Here is a 19959-nt window from a genome sequence, read left to right on the forward strand (position 1 = left end):
TGTAGCGTCCATTGACGAAAAGAGATTAGTTCACTTCTCCTGTCCCACGTAATCCGCTTCAAACTCCAAGCCGCGACTCCCAGTTCCAAATGCGCATCGGCGCTCCGCGCTAACGCTCCTTTCTTCTCATCGTCGGCTCCTCAAGCCTTACATCCATCCAGCCGCAGACCGTTCAACAGCACCGATCTCTCCGCTGAACAAAGCGGGGCTGTGAAAAATGCTGCCCATTACAGGCGCAAGACACAAGCGCCCCGGACTGTCCAGCAACGACAGTCAAATGGTGCCGACATTCCTCCCAGTCAAAAACAGTGCTGGTATACCCATGCTGCCGAGAAGGCGCAACCACCGAGCACAGAGTCTCCTCCTTGATGAATGTCGTGGCCAAAAAATGCTGAAAAAAGTCCACATCAGGTCCACACGACGTAAACAACACAAAGTGACAAAACAAACACAAAAACAAAACAAAAAAAAGCAAGGCTCATGAGAGCACTTGCTGACGGCTGCCTACTCGGGCGCCATCTTGACTTCAAAGATGCCTGCCCACTTTTAACATACTTTGTTTTAGCCTTTGCTACACCTTCCTCTTCTTATTTGTGTCGAGTGGCAGAATGAGTCGTGACAACTCACCAGCGCGGAGTGGATCGGGGGCCAAGAGCCCGCCGGAGTAACGTCTAGGATTATGCAATACGACAAGCAGAGACGGACTGGGAAACAGTGTTGGCTCCATCAACCGCGAAAATGTACCGAATGAAATCTACCGAATGGTCGGATGATTGAGGATTCTGAATTGAATGGGTGTCTGCATGTTATCGTTTTTCGAGTAGGAAATCAAACTTGAGTTTGGCTCCGAAATATACAGTATACCTTCATGCACTCAGTTCATAGTTTTTCTAACAAAATCTATCATGGCTTCCATACTTCCCCTGCAACTATATGTGGCTGTTCCAAAACTGGATTGGATACTGTTTGGGTTTTTTTTTTTTTTTTACCTCCGCCAAGCATAAATTGCAAAAAAAGAAATTCTATAATCCTGTCAGATTAATGGATTGAAACAATTAGTAAGTATAATTACCTCATTTTGTAGACACTATAATTCACGTATAAGGACTTTTGCTTCGTCAGCTAGTAGGATAAGTTTCAGTGATTTGTCATTTGCTTGCCATATTTGTAAATTCGCTCTCAGTAAGATTTGGTGTCACGATGACGTAAATGGAGTGCAAACGAAACCGTGAATGGATGGGCAAACACAAATATGGCACCCCGCAACTTTTTTTCCTACTTAAGCCTTGGAAGCGGTCTTGTTAGTTTTGCGACCGTCCTTTGAAGCCTCCGAAATGAAAATGTTTTCCCCGTCGCCGCTTTTACGACACTAGTCATTCCGCTTGCGCGCACAAACCGGCCACAGTCTCCCAGCGGGACCGCATCTCGGTCCCGACGTTGGCCACAAGCAGATTCCCCACCCCGTCACCGGCTGCCCCACCCAAACCGCGCAGCTCAGAGGTGCAAGCCGACAGAGGCGACGAGGCGGTTTTGCCTGCTGGCAGCGTTTGAGAGGCTGCTGACGTGCGTGTCGGGCAGGAAGTGTGCAAGAAGCAACGTTGGATCCTGTTTTTCAGACCGCAAGCAACTGGAGGCGCGCCGCTGCTGTGACTTGTAACGCACAACACAACACAGCACACGCACACACACGCACACACACGCAGTGCGCTCACCCTGACCTCCCCTCATAACTTCCTCGCAAACCACTCCCCCTCCGCAAATTCCTAAATGCATGCACGCACGCGAATACGCACGCTTTCTACAATCAGTGTCAATCATGCGTAGCGGGGGGAGGGTGGTTGTAGTTATCTCACACCTCACTGCTTATGAATGACATCATGACGTCTGACTCTGTTTGACACTCTAAATAGGATTGAGCTTGTTCTCACGAGAACGCTGCAGGATTTCATGCAAAAGTGTAAAACACTAACTTGTAGAACGATTACTTATTTTATGATCTACATCTTCAAAGGCTTCTTACTGTTTTGAATTAAGAACGTCAACCTTAGCAAGTGTTAGAATATGTCAGTATTTTTTTTACTGCTGGGTACACTCAAACTTTCAAGGCAACAAACTTCAATATATACATATATATTTTTTGGTCATACATCTGATAAGGAAATGCTTGGTTGTCTGCCCCCCCTCCCATCCCCCCCAGTAGCACCGATGAAAAATCGTGGCTCTTTCCAGCATTGAAGTCCCGTCCCTGATGTAAGACGGTTGTGTTTTAACAGACAATATTCAACAGAGGCTCGACGGTGCTGGTGTAAGAACAGCGGAATGTCTGTTTCCGCTTTGTTGGTTTGTGGTAGTTAACATCCCGTGTAGTGAGTTTACAAGAATCCCTGCGTGTTTTTGTGGCGTTACTTGTACACGCATACACACGAAACCACATGCAATGCAACATGAGACCAACATGCCCCTTCTTGAGCGGTTACGATGACGTCGGCGGGCAAACAAAGGCGTACTCCGCAAAGAAAAGAAAGGTGCGGCGACAGATGGATATAAGTGGAATTACGTGTGTCAACTCATGTGTGCGCACATTACGTACACACGACCGGCTTTCGGTTTTGTGTGCGTGTGTGCGTGCGTGCGTGCGTGCGTGCATGCGTGCGTGTGTGTTTGTGTGCATGCAAGCGCCCTTGCGGACACGTTGCTCAGGAATGGAGCACAGCCGCGTGTGGTAAGAGGATCAATAGGTTTTAGCAGAGTGGAGAGCGAAGGCATGCCTCTTACACAGGGTCAGGACATCCCACGCAGGAGAAGGCGGGAGGCAGAGATAGACTCAGATGGTTCATTGTTGTTGTTTTTTTTTCTTTCACCTCCCTCCCTCTTCCCTCCCTTCCCATTTCCTTACTTTCCTCTGCGGGATGTTGAGAAAGTAAGCGAGACAAAGCAGAGCGCTTTGCAACATGCTCGGTCACGCAAATGCCACTCCTCCTCCTCCTCCTCCTCATCCCGCCGCTGCCGCCCATCAGCTGTTCTCCAGAGGAATGACTCCCTGAAGCCGGCTCACCATGTGGATGCAGGGCAGTCATTTCCAGACCTTTGCCGGAAGGATACCGAGGAAAAAAGGAGCGGCGGTGGCGGCGGCCCCAGAGGGCTCGGCGTGGGTGGCCGCACTGCTGGGAGTCCATACGCTGCAGTTTTTACACTGGGATCTAATCTGCCTTTGAATAGTGGCTTTTTCTTTCCATGAATTTGATGGTGCTACTTCATTTTTAAGTGCTTTTTTTTAATTGTGACCAAAGACTTCTATTTATAGTTTTTTGCTGGACTCGTCTGGTTTACTGGAGCATGGGACACCATTCATGATAGTGGTGCGCACTGTGGGTCTTCGCCCGTGGATAGAATCTTAGAATCCGAATTGGGGGTGGGGGGGGGGGGGGGGCTGAGTCAGCCTCAGCATGAAGCCCGGACTGTGTCCAGGTGTATCCAGTGACAGAACCATGAAGCACCTTAGCCGCTTTCCCTTTAGAAGACACTCCTGGATATGGTGAGTTTCAAAAATAGCTCCTGGTTACACTTTACACGTCATGCAACTCAGGCCAGGAAATAATCTTGTCAAACGGGTCCAACATTTTCCTGTTATTTTTTCCTCTAGAACAAACAAAACAAAAGAGCAAGTGCAACAAGTTGATGTTTACTGTTTTTCAACAGCCAAACAAGCTTTGGGACCTCGATAAACGCCGTGCTGCGTCGCTGGCCTTTTCCCCTGTTGTATGGTTTTTCTTTTTTCTTTTTTCTTTTTTGGTTATTAGTCACCCACCAATGAGGCAATATGGTCTTTCGGGAATATTGTAGTTGTGCCATAGCTGCGCTTGAAAAACAAGAGGAAGTGTGAAGAGATGAGTCAGTGATGTCATCAGAAAGTGCTGTACAAGATGGCAAATTGCTTCCATTTTATGGCCATTAAGTCGACGCTTGGTAATCTTCTCATCATTTAAAGCAGTTTGGCCGATGATTGTCTGCACCATGACGACGCAAGTTGTGGAAAATCGTATAGAGCTGAACGCAGGTCTGATGGTATTTCTTATTATTTGTTTTGGCTGGTGGGCTATTGAGTGACACCTTTTATACTACCACTGAAGCCAGAAAATTCCTTTATCAATTCTGCCCCCCCCCCCCCATTCCGTCTCAATGCTCTTCATTGGGAAAGAGCCTCTCATACTACCCCCAAAGCCGGGAAATCTTTGTCAATTTCATCCCACACCCATGTTGGTGCCATCCTCGAAAAAGGAAAAAAATGGCAGCTCTTACAGGTAGTGCTCAAGAGGCATCTTGATACTACAGCCAAAGCTGAAAACTGTCCAAGGTAACTTGGCAGCCACATTCCATGTTGGAGCCATTTGTACAAAACAGCGATTTGGGGAAAAAGGCAGAAAAACGACGGATTTACAGGCAGCCTTGCAATTTTCTGTTGGTGTAGTTCACATGGAAAAATGATACATAAAAAAGGAAGAACATTTTGAGCTTTTACAGGCATCTGACACGATCCCCGAAGTTGTGAAATTTGATAGAAAAGGTAAAAATGATTTTGTTGTCACAGTCAGCGTCATTTATACCGGATACAACGGCAAAACAGATGAAAGTTGGATAATGCTGGCTTGTATCGGCTGTAAAAAAAGAAAGGCCCATTACCTATGAAACTTTGCAGATTGACTTACCCCCCATACCACTTCCACTAACATTGATAGAGAACAGTGACAGAAAATATGTCTACCATTCCAAATTCTGATACTCTCTACAAATCCAGAAAATTTGCTGGTTGACATTATATCACAATTCAACATCTCTGCTGTTCATTAAAAAAAAAGTGGAAAATGCCTACTTTTACTATGTCGACTGTGTAAAAGGTGTTTCTGACTCTCCCACTTATCCATGAATATTATTGGGAGTGACTGGATGCCCCCCCCCCACCACCCCCTTCCCCATTCCATGTCAGTGCTGTTCACTGGGCGGTTTTAACGAGACTATTCTGTTCATCTTCACGTTAGGGTTCAGAGAGTTTTTCACTCAAGGCACAGAAGTTGAGCTGCTGCAGTAGCGGAAGTCGACGTTGACGTGCATGAAGACGTGAGGACAGTATTTTTATGTTACTGCATCGTCATGCACGGAAGAGGGCGGCCTTTATAGACAGGAAGGTGCAGTCAAATAACCCTTCATGATTGCTGCCAACATGCTCAAACATCCTTGTTCCTCTCCTGAAGCTCGCACTGCTAGACTTTTGTAAACACTTTAGAGCAGACCCCATTTGAAACGACTTCCAGATTTGGTTAAATATGTTGCCATTATTTCTATACTTACGCAGGATATCGCATGCAATAGGATATCGAGATTTTTTTTTCTTCTAATCAATAGGCCATTTCTTTCATGATTTATTTAATTGTGCAATTGTCTGAGTTAGATGGCATGCTATTTGAATGCTTTGTGCGCTGACAATTCCGCAAGCTGTCATGCTTGCCACATGCAAGCATTCGTCGATGAAACATGACGGATGAGCTCCATTTATAACCAAGCAAGGATTTTGGTTGGAATCAGTCAGTGGACACCATTGTTGTTGAGGAGAAGTGCGTTGTGTGTGTGTGCGTGTGTGTGTGCGTGTGTGTGTGTGTGTGTGTGTGTGTATATATGTGTGTGTGTGCGTGTGCGTGTGCATGGTTGCAGGGCCAAAGAAGGTTTCAGGAGGATGTGTATAATTCATTGCAGCTTGGTAATGGAGTCGTTCCCCTTCTGTCCGTGTTAGGAGTTGTGTGATAAAATGACTTGGGACATTTAGTTTAAAATACCACAGAAAAATACATTTTCTGACCCAACAACAATTTAAAAACATTTTTAGTCTATCTATCTATCTATCTAGCTATCTCGCTAGCTAGCTAGCTGTATGTCTCTCTCTCTCTCTCTCTCTCTCTCTCTGTTTGTCTGTCTGTCTGCCCAATCTATTTTATCGATCTAAAAGCGGTATCTCGCTGAGCGGCAAAGGCTCGCGCCTGGCCCGAATGTTGGTTTTTCATCAGGGTTCATTCAACCTGCCAAAAGGTTGCAATGACGCTCGGCAAACCGTTTGAACAGTTGCATACAGTTTTTCTTTTCCCAAAGAAATTTTCGACATGTTCAAAATTGATGCCAGCCAGTTAAACTGTTTGGTCAATACACAGACTGGATAGGGCGCTGTCGAGAACCAGACTTGGGCATCCCTGGTCTACAGTTGGTTTTAATTTGTGTGTGATGTTTTCAAAACCGAGTTAAAAACAGTCACACTTTCCCCATCAAGATAGCGATTGATGTGGTTGTTGTCATTTGGAGAAACTGTGTGTTGACTTGAGCACTGCTTCAAATGCTCTGCAATGTTACCTTGACACATGGTCTGAGGACTGGAGCTGTTTTGGCCTGTTTGAGCAGTTACGGATGACGCAAAGTGCATTTTTCAAATATGTTACTAGTTAATGGTCAATTTTCATTCCTGTGCCTCGACACCCTCCTGTGCACCTCTTACGCATTAGCCCGAGGCTCGCCTCTGACAATGAGACACTTATCTCGCTCTCGTCTGCCATTGCCCTGTGACATTGATTCTCGTCGCGCTCGGGCTAACTGTAGATGACTTTCTATCACTGCCTGTTGCTTTGCTTTTGAAATTGGGTTGGGGTTTTTTCTTTTTTTACTTTGGAGAGACCTGCTGTCACTTGTGATGACACAAACACATCACTCAAAGTTTGCAGGGTATGCCAAGGGCTTCCACTAGCACTGCGTTTGCGTGCGTGCACTTGCGCGTGTGTGTGAGGTACTGCTCAGCTGCAATATCAATCTTGCCTTCCTATGAGTATGTTTCGGTGCCGCCGCTGTGGCACTGAAGTTCTCGACACTCTCCCCACAGCGAGGCCAGGCAGTTCAACACGGCGCACCTTTACCCTGTATCAGAAATGTGTTGTGGCAGAGGCGAAAAACACACACACTTGGTGACCAAAATGCTTCTTCATATGTAGCGGCTGAACTATTTGAACAGAGTTAATACCATACAGGTGACAAAAACCACTGCTTGGTTACTCATTGGACAAACAGATTTGGTATTTTAATAAGTTGAGGATAGCTTTAAAAAATGCCTCTATCAATAGTTGAAACCAGAAAAAAAAAACTAAAACTATGATCCCAAAACATTTCAGTATCATTTGAAACTCATTTTACATTACCCTTAAAATAATTATTTGAATTTGAAAAAATAGATATGCATGTGAGGGAACTCTCCATAACATCCACTGACAACCCAGGCTAAACTTCGATCCACTTACACAATCCATGCTTGACATATATTTCTACTTTCCTTTTAGCCAGGGTTTTAGCACCACCTTGTGGCATCTTAGGGCGTTACAGAAAAATGCAAATAGTTGCATTCCTGGATAGCGAACCACAAATAGACCAAGGTTCAGCGATATCATATTCAGCAATCTCCAATTCACTGCAGCGGTTCTTAATCATCTCACGGTGAACATTTTGCTGCTTTTGATGAGAGATGTATAGAATTTTTTTTTTTTTTTCGGAGCACTTTTACTAATGAATGACTTCCCGTGAGGAGCATTTTATTTATTTATTTTTGCTGGTCAATCTCTCGGACCTGAAGGTTTTCATTAAACAATGAAAAATAAGTTTAACAAATGAACCGTTTGCTTACTTTCTACCAAATTGGCTCTTGCCTCTGTAGCCAGCCGGCCATCTCCTGTCATCGAAAATACAGATGCGTGCGTGCGTGTGTGTGTGCGCGTGCTGCCTTTAAAATGAAAGCTGACATCATCTTTTATGTGGCCTGTGAGAGCACGCATGTGTCCCACGATGTGCGCAGTGCGGTGGTAACTTGATTATGAACTGACATGAAGCATAACGGGCATGTTTCTTGCCGATTTGTCTCAGTATTGTGTGCATGGGCGCTAACGTGGAATGTTCGCTCTTGCCCACAAAGTTCTCCCTGTTTCACCTCCTGATTTTTTTGGCAGGAAGCAACAACTTGTTTGACGAGAACGGTGTTTACTTGATTGTGTGTATTTTGCTTCAGATGTCCCATTTTCCTCAAGTGTCTGTTAAGTGTGCAGAATCACGCGTCAGTCCAGGAATCAACATCATAAGCAACAAATAGGTTAAGAATGCTGTTCATTGTCTGGAATTTAGTATTGATTCATCAAATTGTGAATCAATCGAGTTAAAATGAAGTGGACTATTTGGCTTTAAGTACAGAGGTGCTACTGTTTCGCTCTCAACTAGTTTGCTGTCCAAAGAAGCACGAGATTGGAAGTTGAGGGACAGCGACGAATTGCCACAAGATCGCTGGCCAGTATTAGTATCAGTATGATCTTCTTAAAACAACTGTAAATAGCACTGCGATTTATCCATTTTGTATTTATATTGCACTTAATTGAACGGTGTTTGTTTGTTTTTTTTCCTTCTTCTTTCTGCCTACATTCTTGCTGCTGGAGGCTGTAAATTTCCCCAGTGTGGGACAAATAAAGGATATCTTATCTTATCTTATCTTAATACCTTCCCATGAGCACTTAGTAGAATCAAAAGGCTAATAGTCACTAGCATAGCCACGGAAGCCCTTTGAACTCTCCCCACAGGAAATGCCATCCACCAAAAGGAAGCACCAAGTGTCGTTATGTTTACAATTAACCATCCGGTAACATCCTGTTGTATGTGTGACTTTTATAGCCGGTTCGGGAAGTCATCACGGTGACAAAATACATATTCTGCATTGGCTGTGTAGTAAAGAGGTCGGGGTGAGCCGTGGTTCATTTGTATGAGACAAGACAGCCCCCATCGGAGCGAGCTGTTTTGATAAGTGCCCCGTAATTCTTCATCCTTGAGCCATTATAACCGAGGAATGTCACACATTTTATTAAGACTCCTGGGAAGTGTTTCATTTCGTCGAAAAGTGGCATAATATGTCTCTTTTAGTGATGAAAGCTGACCGAAAATCTCTTCGTAGTGAATCAGGTTGTCACTGGTCAGTTGAATAAAGTCTCCTGGAATAACAGCGAATGGTCACCTGGAGCCAAAAACAACCCCGAGGTCTTGTAGAAATAGATTTGTGCAAATAAAGTTCGACCATGACCAATAAAGATGTGTCTTGAGACACTCTGCTAGCAATAAGGCTCCCCAAAGCCCCGAGGCGGCTTTTGAGACCACATCGATTCTAAATCTCCATTTCTCTTTCAATTTGATTTATCAGGGCGCGCCGTCCGCACAGCAGCTGCGGCGCGGGGCCGCTCAATCTGGCGTTCATCTCGCCCACAAAAGGGGAGACGACGGACAGATCAATAAGAAAGACAGAGCAGCTGGCAAAACCTCCCCGAGCCTGGCGGTCATGATGCATGTTTTTCAGAACGGTCGGAAATTAGGAACATCACCGCAGTTTTGACTCAAAGGCAACTGACCGACCGGGACTGAATGATTGGTTTGGGAGATTAGAAATGTGGTTTGCTTCATAGGACTCCTCTATTTTATTCAAGTCAAGTGACAGCGCACCACAAAACAACATGATGATTTTCACAGGTCATGACAAATAAAATCATGTCAAAGAAGTTGATGAATTCATCACGATCTTTCTTAGTGGGGTTGCACTTTCCAGGTGGTGCTGCAATGCAGATCGACGCGAATGCATCCATCCATTTTGTGAACCACTTAATTCCCACAAGGATCGCGGGGCAAGCTGGAGCCTATCTCAGTTGTCTTCGGGCAGTAGGCGGCGGACACCCTGAACCGGTTGCCAGCCAATCGCAGTGCACACACAGACGAATAATCATCCACGCTCACACTCACACCTAGGGACAATTTAGAGTGTTCAATCAGCCTGCCATGCATGTTTTTCGAATGTGGGAGGAAACCGGAGTACCCAGAGAAAACCCACGCAGGCACACATGCAAACTCCACACAGGATCAAACCTGGTAACTCTGCACAGTGACATAGACGCGCTAACTAACCACTGGATCACCGGGCCACCCCACTGCAAACTAAAACGGCAAGAATAAAACTTATTGCAAAAGGATTGTGTGTGCGTGTGTGCGTGTGTGTGTGTGTGTGCGCGTGTGTGTGTGTGTGAGCGATGAAAATGTGTTTTTTCAAAGATGGCTCACATTATCTATAATTTTACTCTGAATAGTGTCTGTTACTTTCAAATGACAAAAAAAATGGCAAATGGAGATTTTTTTTTTCCTCGCCCGATTTGATTAGACAGTAGCACAAAAATGAAACCTCTCCAAGTTCATGAACCTCTTGAAGCTAGTTAATGGCGAGCCTCGCAGGCTTATCCTTTCACTAGCCACATGCAACTTGGATTAGACAGGCCTTTGTCGTTTCCGTGTAAACTGGTTCCATGATACGTAATACGCGTGGTGAATCGGAGTGCCACTGTGCGGCCGTGTGCGTCAGCCTCTTGACCCAAACAAAACCTGAGGCTAGCCCGGAGATGCTATCAAATGCGGCACTTCCTGTACGAACAAAGGAGCCGTCCACTTCAATGGTGCCACCGCTGCTAATAAATGGCAATGAATTGTGAAACAAAACAATGTGGATGGAGTGATGTGGTTGCCTTTGAAGGAAATCATCTCATTATAACGTCGCCATCCTGCTCTTGAGATGCAACTCTTGGACGTGACCTTTGTCACAGTTGGAACCGAGTGTATGACCAGGGCTATGTGAGAATGGCGCAGACCTCTGCCAAGGTAGAAATTCCCAAGTCGGATCAGTACGTAACTATCCACATACTGTATATGAATAAAGAACCACGAGCACCGCTGTATACAGCAAGATCTCTTGAGTAATTGAGAACAGATTCTCGTTCGCATTGTCAGCCAACTCGTTAGCAGACCGCAATCAATCAATCAATAAATATACAGTTTCAATAAAGGGTCGCTATGCCATGGGTAGATAAGGATAAAAACGTTTCAAACAATTTTGTAATGAGAAAATAATTAATTGACATTTTTTGTGGGATTAATTAGAATGGATTTGACATGAATTTACAAATTATATAAGAAAATACATTCCAGATTGGTGAAAGCATTTCTTTCATTGACAAAATATCACAAAAATGAATGAATACGAGTACATCGCAATATTGTTTGATTTGTCAGAAAAAAACTGTAATTCCGCTTGAAAAATTAGGGTTACATTGTACAGTGTACATTTCACTGACTGTGAACATAATGTTTCAACAACCACAGAATACAAAAAAAAAATAATAATAATAATAATTCACTGAACCAAATTTAGGGAAAAATAGTGTTATGAATGCAACAAATATGAGTGGACTCTTGATTTGAGATCGGTGGGCCGGATTAAGATCACATAACTGCATATATATAACTATATATATATACATATATATATACTGTATATATAATTATACACGTCATAATTCATCGCAAAGACAAAATGGGGAAAAAAAGTAGGGGGAAAAAATGTGCATGAGAAATCGTTTTTAATCCTGCTCCCAAACACACAATAATTGGAAACCTCACGCCCTTGGAGGAGGTAATAAGCAGCTGCTGTGGCGCAACCGCGTTCCTCGTGGTCAGTGGCGTCCCGAGGCGGCGCCTGACACGCGTTCCGGGAATCGCCCTCATTAGTGGCAAAGCTGGATGACGCTAACGATTTGGATGACGACAGTGTTTATGGCCGGGCGTAATCAACGGCTTAGACGGGGGGGGGGGGGGTGTTTAGAGAGGGAGTCCCTCCTCGTACCTGGCTGGACTAAGTCATAATGACATACTTGAAACTTTCTACATTGCTGCATTCTTTCTCTGGCTTGCTTTTCCCTCCCAAAAACTTGGCATTGCATCCTCATTTGTGCAAACATTTCGAACCAATATTTAGCCAGCACTGTCCTGTGTGTGTGTGTGTGTGTGTGTGTGTGTGTGTGTGTGTGTGTGTGTGTGTGTGTGTGTGTGTGTGTGTGTGTGTGTGTGTGTGTGTGTGTTCGGTTTTGTGCGTGCTGGCACACGATGAATGCAATGGCTTCCTCGGAGGAAACGCACTCCCACTTGCACAATCCCAACTGTTGCTGTGCGTTTTTCATCCAGCCGGTAGCACAGACTCGCACGTTGTCGTCGTGTCGAATAACACTCAAGTCAGCAGTCATTTTGGACTCGTTCAATACGCACTGAGAACATTTAAATGTGCTGCCGGGTTTAGTTTTTGTCGTTTTCTTTTACAAGTGACATTTTGTTTGCTTTTAATTAAGGAGCTCTGTGGGCTGTTGCAATTGTACATACCGGGAAGGTATAGTCAGTCGACTTTTGAGCCTTTTTGACCCCTTGAGGGCCACCATACAATGAATTGGAAGAAAAATGAACCAATGCGCCAGACGATGTTTCCCTTTAACGTCCGTAGACCAAGGTCTTGTAGTGACATTATTTTTTATGTAAATTTGCGCCAAATTCTCAAAAAGGTAGTATTCGGGCATGTTGAGATTTGAACATTTTTGACCCCTTTTAAGCCACCGTACTTCAGCTTGTATTCATCAATTATGCATTTTGTTGCGGCCCGGTAGTCAAGTGGTTTGCACGTCGACTTCGTAGTGCAGAGGTACCGGGTTCAATTCCAGCTCTGGCCTCCCTGTGTGGAGTTTGCATGTTCTCCCCGTGCTTGCATGGGTTTTCTCCGGGCACTCCGGTTTCCTCCCACATTCCGAAAACATGCATGGCTGGCTGATTGAACACTCTAAATTGTCCCTAGGTGTGAGTGTGAGCGCAAATGGTTGTTTGTCTATGTGTGCCCTGCGATTGGCTGGCGACCGGTTCAGGGTGTCCCCCGCCTACTGCCCAAAGACAGCTGGAATAGGCTCCAGCACCCCCCGCGACCCTTGTGAGGATAAGCAGATCGGGAAATGAATGAATGAATGCATTTTGTTTTCACACATCACTCTATCTGTACGAAGGGTAAAGGAGGACCTCATGACAAATGGGCATTAGATGCTTTCAGACTGCTCATTTTTAAAACACTTTTTTATTTTATTTTATAAATTACTTCTTGGTCTTTTTTGCGCGTCTTTTTAAGTGGATTTAATGATGGCCTGTTCAGACCATGCAACTCTAATTCTTGTTCGTGTGAATGCATGTTGTGGCGCGCTTACATAAAATGCACGTGAAAATATTATGTAGTCACGCACGCACACACACACACACACACACACACACACACACAAACCCACCAGTGTTCTAAGCATGTCTGCGCGTGTTGGGGAACATCCTGGATTACCTGGTCTGCGTTGGCGCACAATGACGGGCAGTCCCTGACACCCGCACAAGCACGACGACAGTCTAATGGGGGTTTCCACCCTTGTGAACTGTCCAAAATGTTCACACAATAAAGGTAGGATGATGAGGGGTTTTGCCGTCCAAACACAGAGACAAGAGAGAGAGAGAGAGAGAGAGCGACACACGCAAGACGCATCCAACAAAAGTTGTCCAAAAGCATGTGGCCTCAACTCTGGGTCACACACTCTCCCCGGCGTAGTAGTGATGTCATCAGGGCTTTAATGAGGGATTACTCTGACATCAGCGGGCCCGCTGCCAGGTTAACCCGATTAGCCGGCCCATGTGCTTGTGCCGTACTGCATCTCAAGCGCCGTCGTTATATGTGTGCGCGCACACGCGTGTGCGGTAACGTTTAAGAGGCTGCCCACGTCCATTCATCTCTCCATCAATTTGTGTCTAGAGAGGAAGCGGGTTTCACAGCTAGCGTGCGCGGACGACACGAATCCGACAAGAACTCGACGGCAGACCCGCGGTGCCACTTGATCATCTGTTTCATTGTGTCCGTAATGATGGAAGTGAATGGTGTGTAATGTACTCATACACGTGCGCACACACACATGCTGTAACGTACAGTAGCTTGCGAAATATTCGGCCCACTTGAACTTTTATGACCTTTTGCCGCATTTCAGGCATCAGACATGAAAATATCAAATTTGATTTGTGTGGGTGTGTGTGTGCAAAATCAACACGAGGTGGGACACAGTCATGAAAAAAAAAAACTAAAAAAATGTGGCGTGCACAATTATTCACGCCCCGACTTTAGACTTTGCAGTTTTGAACCATCTTATTGTAGATTCTGCTTTATGTTTACGATCATTGTCTTGTTGGAAGCTACACCTCCGTTCTCAGTTACCCAATGCAGGCGGCGCTGAAGCCTTTGTCGCCTACCTGTGTGGGGTTTGCATGTTCTCCCCGGGCCTGCGTGGGTTTTCTCCGGGTACTCCAGCTTCCTCCCACATTTCAAAAACATGTATGGCAGGCTGATTGAACACTCCAAATTGTCCCTAGGTGTGAGTGCGAGCGTGAATGGTTGTTCGTCTCTGTGTGCACTGCGATTGGCTGGCAACCGGTTCAGGGTGTCCCCCGCCTACTGCCCTAAGACGGCTGGGATGGGCTCCAGCACCCCCGCGACCTTTGTGAGGATAAGCGGATCGGAAAATGGGTGGATGGATATTTACATTTGTCATTTACTATAACTTGTCTTCATGTGATTGAATCATGGTTCCTTGCAAATGTTTTTTTTTTTTCTTCTTCTTCTTCTTGGATCGATTCCCATTGTGTCGTGTTTACATCACGTCTACTCTCGTCATCCTCGATGTTGTCATCATTTTTTACCCTTAGCAACTGCATGCTGATTGGTTACCTGTCCCTTTTGAAAGCTGCCACATCGCCAAGGCAACCACATTATAAACATGACTCGGCAGGCACGGTAAAAGGTAGGCAGGAAGAGCGGGCCGGGGTGAGGCGACGGAATTGGTTGTCGTCACACGAAACAGACCCCCCCCCTTCCCCCCGTCCTTGATGCGAGGTGCGGCGAAGTGGACCAGCACTTTTGGCCTCGCCATTGCCGACTCTTCCTCTCAATAACTTTGCTCATTCAAACACAACGGAAGATGAATAGTCAGTCTTTGTCAACCTGCTTTCTCGTGGCTGAAGTACAGTTGCCATGGTGATAATCTGCCACTTTAGCAGGAGCCGCGGAGAGTGTGTTTTCTTTCCTTTTCGTTTTTCATTCTTTATTTTTAACCATTTATCCACTGCTGCTGGGAATTCAATTAACTCTGACGTATGTGCTTTGTGTACAAACCCATTAGCCAGCGGTGTAGGAGAGATGGATGTGTGGCCAATCTCCGCCTCTTTGTCGCATCGGCTTGTCGCTCAAACTCCGTTATTCGCGGAGAAACAATAACACCAAAAAGGGAATGCACTGATTGATTGACTACATTAGGTATTTGTAAACTCACCAAACTATTACTTTATCAGTCACTCAAAGTCACAGTGAAGTATCCATTTGAAACTAAAATGACCCAGAACATGCTGGAGAGACCATGTCTCCAGGCTAGCCTTGGAACGCCACGGGGTTCCCCCAGAAGGGCTTGATGGAGTGGCTGGGGAGAGGGAAGTCTGGGTTTCCCTGCGAAACACTGCTCCCCCTGCAACCTGACCATAAACTGAAGAGTTTGCAATGGAATCGAATTAGTCATTTCACATGCACAAATACAGAGCAATAAATTCACAGTTACAACCCATCCAAGAGACATACTGTAAGAAAACAACACAAAAAAAAAACAATGACTAACAGAGGCAGTCAGAATGGAGAGACCTGACAGGTTGCCATACGGCGCCCCGATTTTCTTATATGAAAAAGAAAATCTTTCAGAAGAGGGGGGGAGGGGAGGGTATCCCCAGCTTTGCTCCTATAAAGGACACTTGGATGGATGGAGCATTCAGCCTCCATGTGCTTCAAAGTCAATCAAATCTGCCCAGGGCCTTCACAATCATTAGTGTTGGCCACATGTAACCTAAAATTTTAAAAAAGCAAAGATAGCAGCATTTTTCAGTCCTTTGAATGGTTGATTAAGAGCAAGTCAAGTAAACCCAGCACATCACCTCTGCGCATACGTTTGCTTGTCATCCGTATTTGTGTCTACGTAAGTATAGAACGCAAATACTTCATTCACTTCGGGGTACAAGGCAGCGCGTGTCAGGGAAGGCGGCAGACCGTGTGACGGCGATTGCGTCATTTGATGCGCTGACGGCATGTGTAAAGCATTGTGCTTGTTTTGCGAGGAGGCGCGGGAGATGATTGTCTCTGCACTGGAGCGTGCGCGTGTCACCTGTCCCGACGCGCCCACCTAAGTCACTACATGGGTACGCGGATGTCACAAAGCCCACCGTTGCGATTGCAATTGGCAGGCATGCGTGCGCGCACACACACACACACGCACACACAATCTGTTGTCACACGCTGGATGAGTCTGACAAAGCAGAGCTGCAACAGGAATACCACTGAGATTTACTGTGTGTGTGCAGTTAGCAATATCTACATTCAGCTAGGGTTTTAATCTACAATTCAATCAAATGAACGCATTCATGTTTCATGGCGTTGTTGCTAACATCAATCTCAAATTTCAAATAAAACTATCGTCACTGAGAGCGTTTGTCTGTAGAAAAATAAAAAGCCAAAGTCAATATACCAAAGAGGTCCAGTGTTGTAGTTGTTTTTTGTTTGTTTTTTGTTTTCATGGCTGTGGACTACGTAAATTGACAATTTTGCTTTCTGGCCCCTACCTAATTTATTCTGTTGTTTACTCGCATTCGTGATTTAAAGTGCAGTTCAGTGTCCTCTGTTGACTCGTGGCTGCTTTTGTGGTGCACTACTCCCACCTGCTGGTGGAAGCGTTCACATACAGCACTTGAATGAGTGTGAGTGTTCGGATTGAGTTCCATCATATCAATTTATCGTGTAAAGTCAGAATTCTGAGATTAAAGTGAGAATTTTGCCAACCTTGTTTTTTTTTTCTTCATTGGCCCTAATCCTCTTCCGTACGTCACAGTCTGACAGGGAAGGATTTACGTTGACCAATGTCTGACACTTCTGATGTCATTTTTCACAGTTTAGTTTGGGGTTGAGATATAACAATACTTTCACTACTGCTACTAATAATCAGGTATTGATACATGAATACTAAACAATACATTTTTATTATTATTAATATCAGTAGTAGTTATGATTGTATGTGTGTTATCTGTATTTATTATTTAATGGATGGAAGCGTATCTTATAGTACCTGTATAGATTTGCTTCGACTGTTCCTTTTGAAATTGTGAACTGCGGTATCTTTTTATTGGTCCTATTTGGAAATAAAAAAAAATTAACAGGACATTTAGAAAATAGACACAATAACAACAACAACAAAAAATAATGTACTGTATGTCACAAAAAGATATTTTGGCTGCAACTGTGTGGGTTTTCTCCGGGGTTCTCCGGTTTTCTCCCACATTCCAAAAACATGCATGGCAAGTTAAGAGAACACTCTAAATTGTCGCTGGGTACGAGGATGAGCACGGATGATTGTTCATCTATATGTGCCCTGCGAATGCATAGCAACCCGTTCAAAATGGACCCGCCTACTGCCCGAACACAAAAATGGATTAATGGATGTTGAGTCACTGTCAATGTTTACATCGTATGAAACTTTTCTGCTGATTGAGACGATTATACATCAGCAAATATCGTCATGCTGTTCCGCCCCAGAAAAAGGGTAGGACCAAATCTGTGCTCGTGCGACCAACTGGGAAAAAGAAATTGCAAAACTTAGTGCCGAGCCCTGTTTTATGACATTATTTCCCTCAAAAATAGGCACATTTTAATATTTTACCGCACATAGAATCCAAACCTGTCTCGTGTACAACCGCCCCCCCCCCCGCTCCAAAATGCTTGTTGTCTTTCTTTTTAATCCTTTTTTTTAAATATATGTGTAGACCCCAGAAAAATGAGCAACCAAAACATCAGCTTTCAATGATAAAGTCCACTCAGCTGTTAACAGGCAGAACACTTTGGCAAAGGAGCCTCAATGTAATTGTTGAACGAAGGGACTTTCAGGACGTGGCCATGCTGCCAGCCTGCATGCAGCATTACCAGAAAACGTACTTGATTATGAGCTGACAGATATGATAAATTAGTTTACTCTGCATTTGCACTTTGCCCCCCCCCCTCCTATTGCATCCCTCGCTCTCTCTCCCTCTATCATCTTTTGACTCCAAGTCACACCCACCGCCTCACTCGCTCTCCACACTCCGCTCTCCTTCTCCTCTTTTTCCCCCTCAACCTCGGTGGTACCAGGTGCCGCTCGGTTGGCCTTCGAGTCCCCCCACCCTCACCCCCCTTGAACCCCACCCCTGGTCGAGATGAGTTTACCGGTCAACTCCGAGTACTTGTCGCTGGAGAGGATAGCGCGCTACCGCCACGCCTGCTCCAACGGCTCGCCCTACGCCACCAACAAGCCAATCGACATCAAACCTCGCGGCAGGAGAGGGTATGCAAGGTTTAGCTTGGCTTCGAGAAATCCAGAAAGTTGTGTGCTTGCTTTCAGAGCCAGAAAGTCGGCCTGAACTTGAACGGGCTTGCTTTGTGTGCATTCTTATCTGCGGAGTTCTTCCACCTGCTGTCGTCAAGCACTGTTTACTCAACATTGTATGTATCTGTGTGTGTGTGTGTGTGTGTGTGTGTGTGTGTGTGTGTGTGTGTGTGTGTGTGTGTGTGTGTGTGTGTGTGTGTGTGTGTGTGTGTGTGTAGGGGCGTTTTATATCCCCAGGGGGCCTCAAGCAGGAATAACCTTGGTGACCCCCCCCCCCAAAAAAAGATGATGAATTGGTCAGGCTGACATGAGAGATGATAGAGAAACAAATATGCTGTACCTTAAAAAAATGAATCAGACATGCGAGTATTTTATTTTTGTGTGTGTTTGTGTACAAATTGAGTACATCAGGTTTTCAAAATAATACTATGTACTATCAAGGTGGGATACATTTTCCGAAATGCCATAGCTATCAATTATATCGCATGGTGAAATGCGCGTTGCACACGCCTTTACAGATCAAACTTAAAAACAACAACAAAAAAAGAAAATATCTCAAAAACTTGACCTGTGAGAGAAGTCAATTTTTGAAAATAAGCCTCAAAAATAAATTGAGGTACACACAAAGCCATCTCCCATTAAAATTGTCTGTTGACCAGAGAAAGAAAGGTTTTTGATAATGAGAATGAAGTTGCGGGGCCCCCTTTCCACTCGGGGCCCCCGGGTGTCCTGTCCTGTTGCAGCATCTGTGTGGCTGGACGGGATATTCCCGTATTTCTCGTTTTTTGCTTTTTCTGACCATCAAATGAACACTCAATCATTGTGTTCAGGCGCACCCCTCATAATCCGAGCACTCTGCGCCCATTAGGGCCCCGCACAGCAAATTTCAAGACCTGATTCGTTAGTTGCATTAGTTCTGTGAGCAACATCCACTCAGTGACCTCGAGCAACAACAACAACAAAAACAACACCCAAAGATGTATGAATGTGAAATCCGGATAGGTGCCCTTTTCTGCGTGTTTCACTGCGGTGTCGGATTATTTGCATATGAATTTAAGATAATGGCTGTGTAGACATATAGATATGGAGGTAGCCTTGTCAATAGCGCGCCCGAGCCATCTGTGCTCTGCTTCGTTGGCTGCTATTTATACATATACCAACGTTGACTCAGAGCACTTTCTCAATGTGCACCACGCGCTGGACTTTTCTCTCTTTTTCCCCCCCTCCCCGATCCTTAAAATCAATCATTTTCTCTATTGATGTTTGCCTCTTCAGTCTGTTGCCGCTGCTCTTTTTATGGCAGGCTTAATGCTGCACTAGCGGTGCAATCAGCACTAGGTGGCTGCCTTGTCCACCAAGGGTAGGCAAGATTTTTCTTATTTGGCCTATGAGGGTGGATTAAGGTGAATAATAACGTCATTCATTTATCATCATCATTCTTATTATGAATTTTTGCGGGTGACGTGTTTTTTTCGCTTTTTGTTTCTTTTTGCTCATATTGATAGATTCAATTAGTATTCAATTCTGTTTTATCATT

General features: G+C 44.9%; 1 protein-coding gene across 3 annotated transcripts in view; it reads left to right on the forward strand.

The window, feature by feature from the left end:
• Positions 1–19959, forward strand: part of pde4d (phosphodiesterase 4D, cAMP-specific) — a 137716-nt gene that overhangs the window by 80685 nt on the left and 37072 nt on the right. Inside the window, exon 1 of one of the 3 annotated variants that reach the window (XM_086110705.1) lies at positions 3436–3535. The exons of the other annotated variants lie outside the window; for them this stretch is intronic. Within the exon in view, the coding sequence (XP_085966831.1) occupies positions 3447–3535 (89 nt within the window). The 5' untranslated portion in view covers positions 3436–3446. Of the gene's footprint in view, positions 1–3435; positions 3536–19959 lie in introns of those variants that run through there. 3 annotated transcript variants of the gene reach the window in all.

The sequence above is a fragment of the Hippocampus guttulatus genome, chromosome 5 (genome assembly GCF_054856545.1).
Source record: "Hippocampus guttulatus isolate MCC_2025c chromosome 5, RoL_Hgut_1.0, whole genome shotgun sequence".
Classification (NCBI taxonomy): domain Eukaryota; kingdom Metazoa; phylum Chordata; class Actinopteri; order Syngnathiformes; family Syngnathidae; genus Hippocampus; species Hippocampus guttulatus.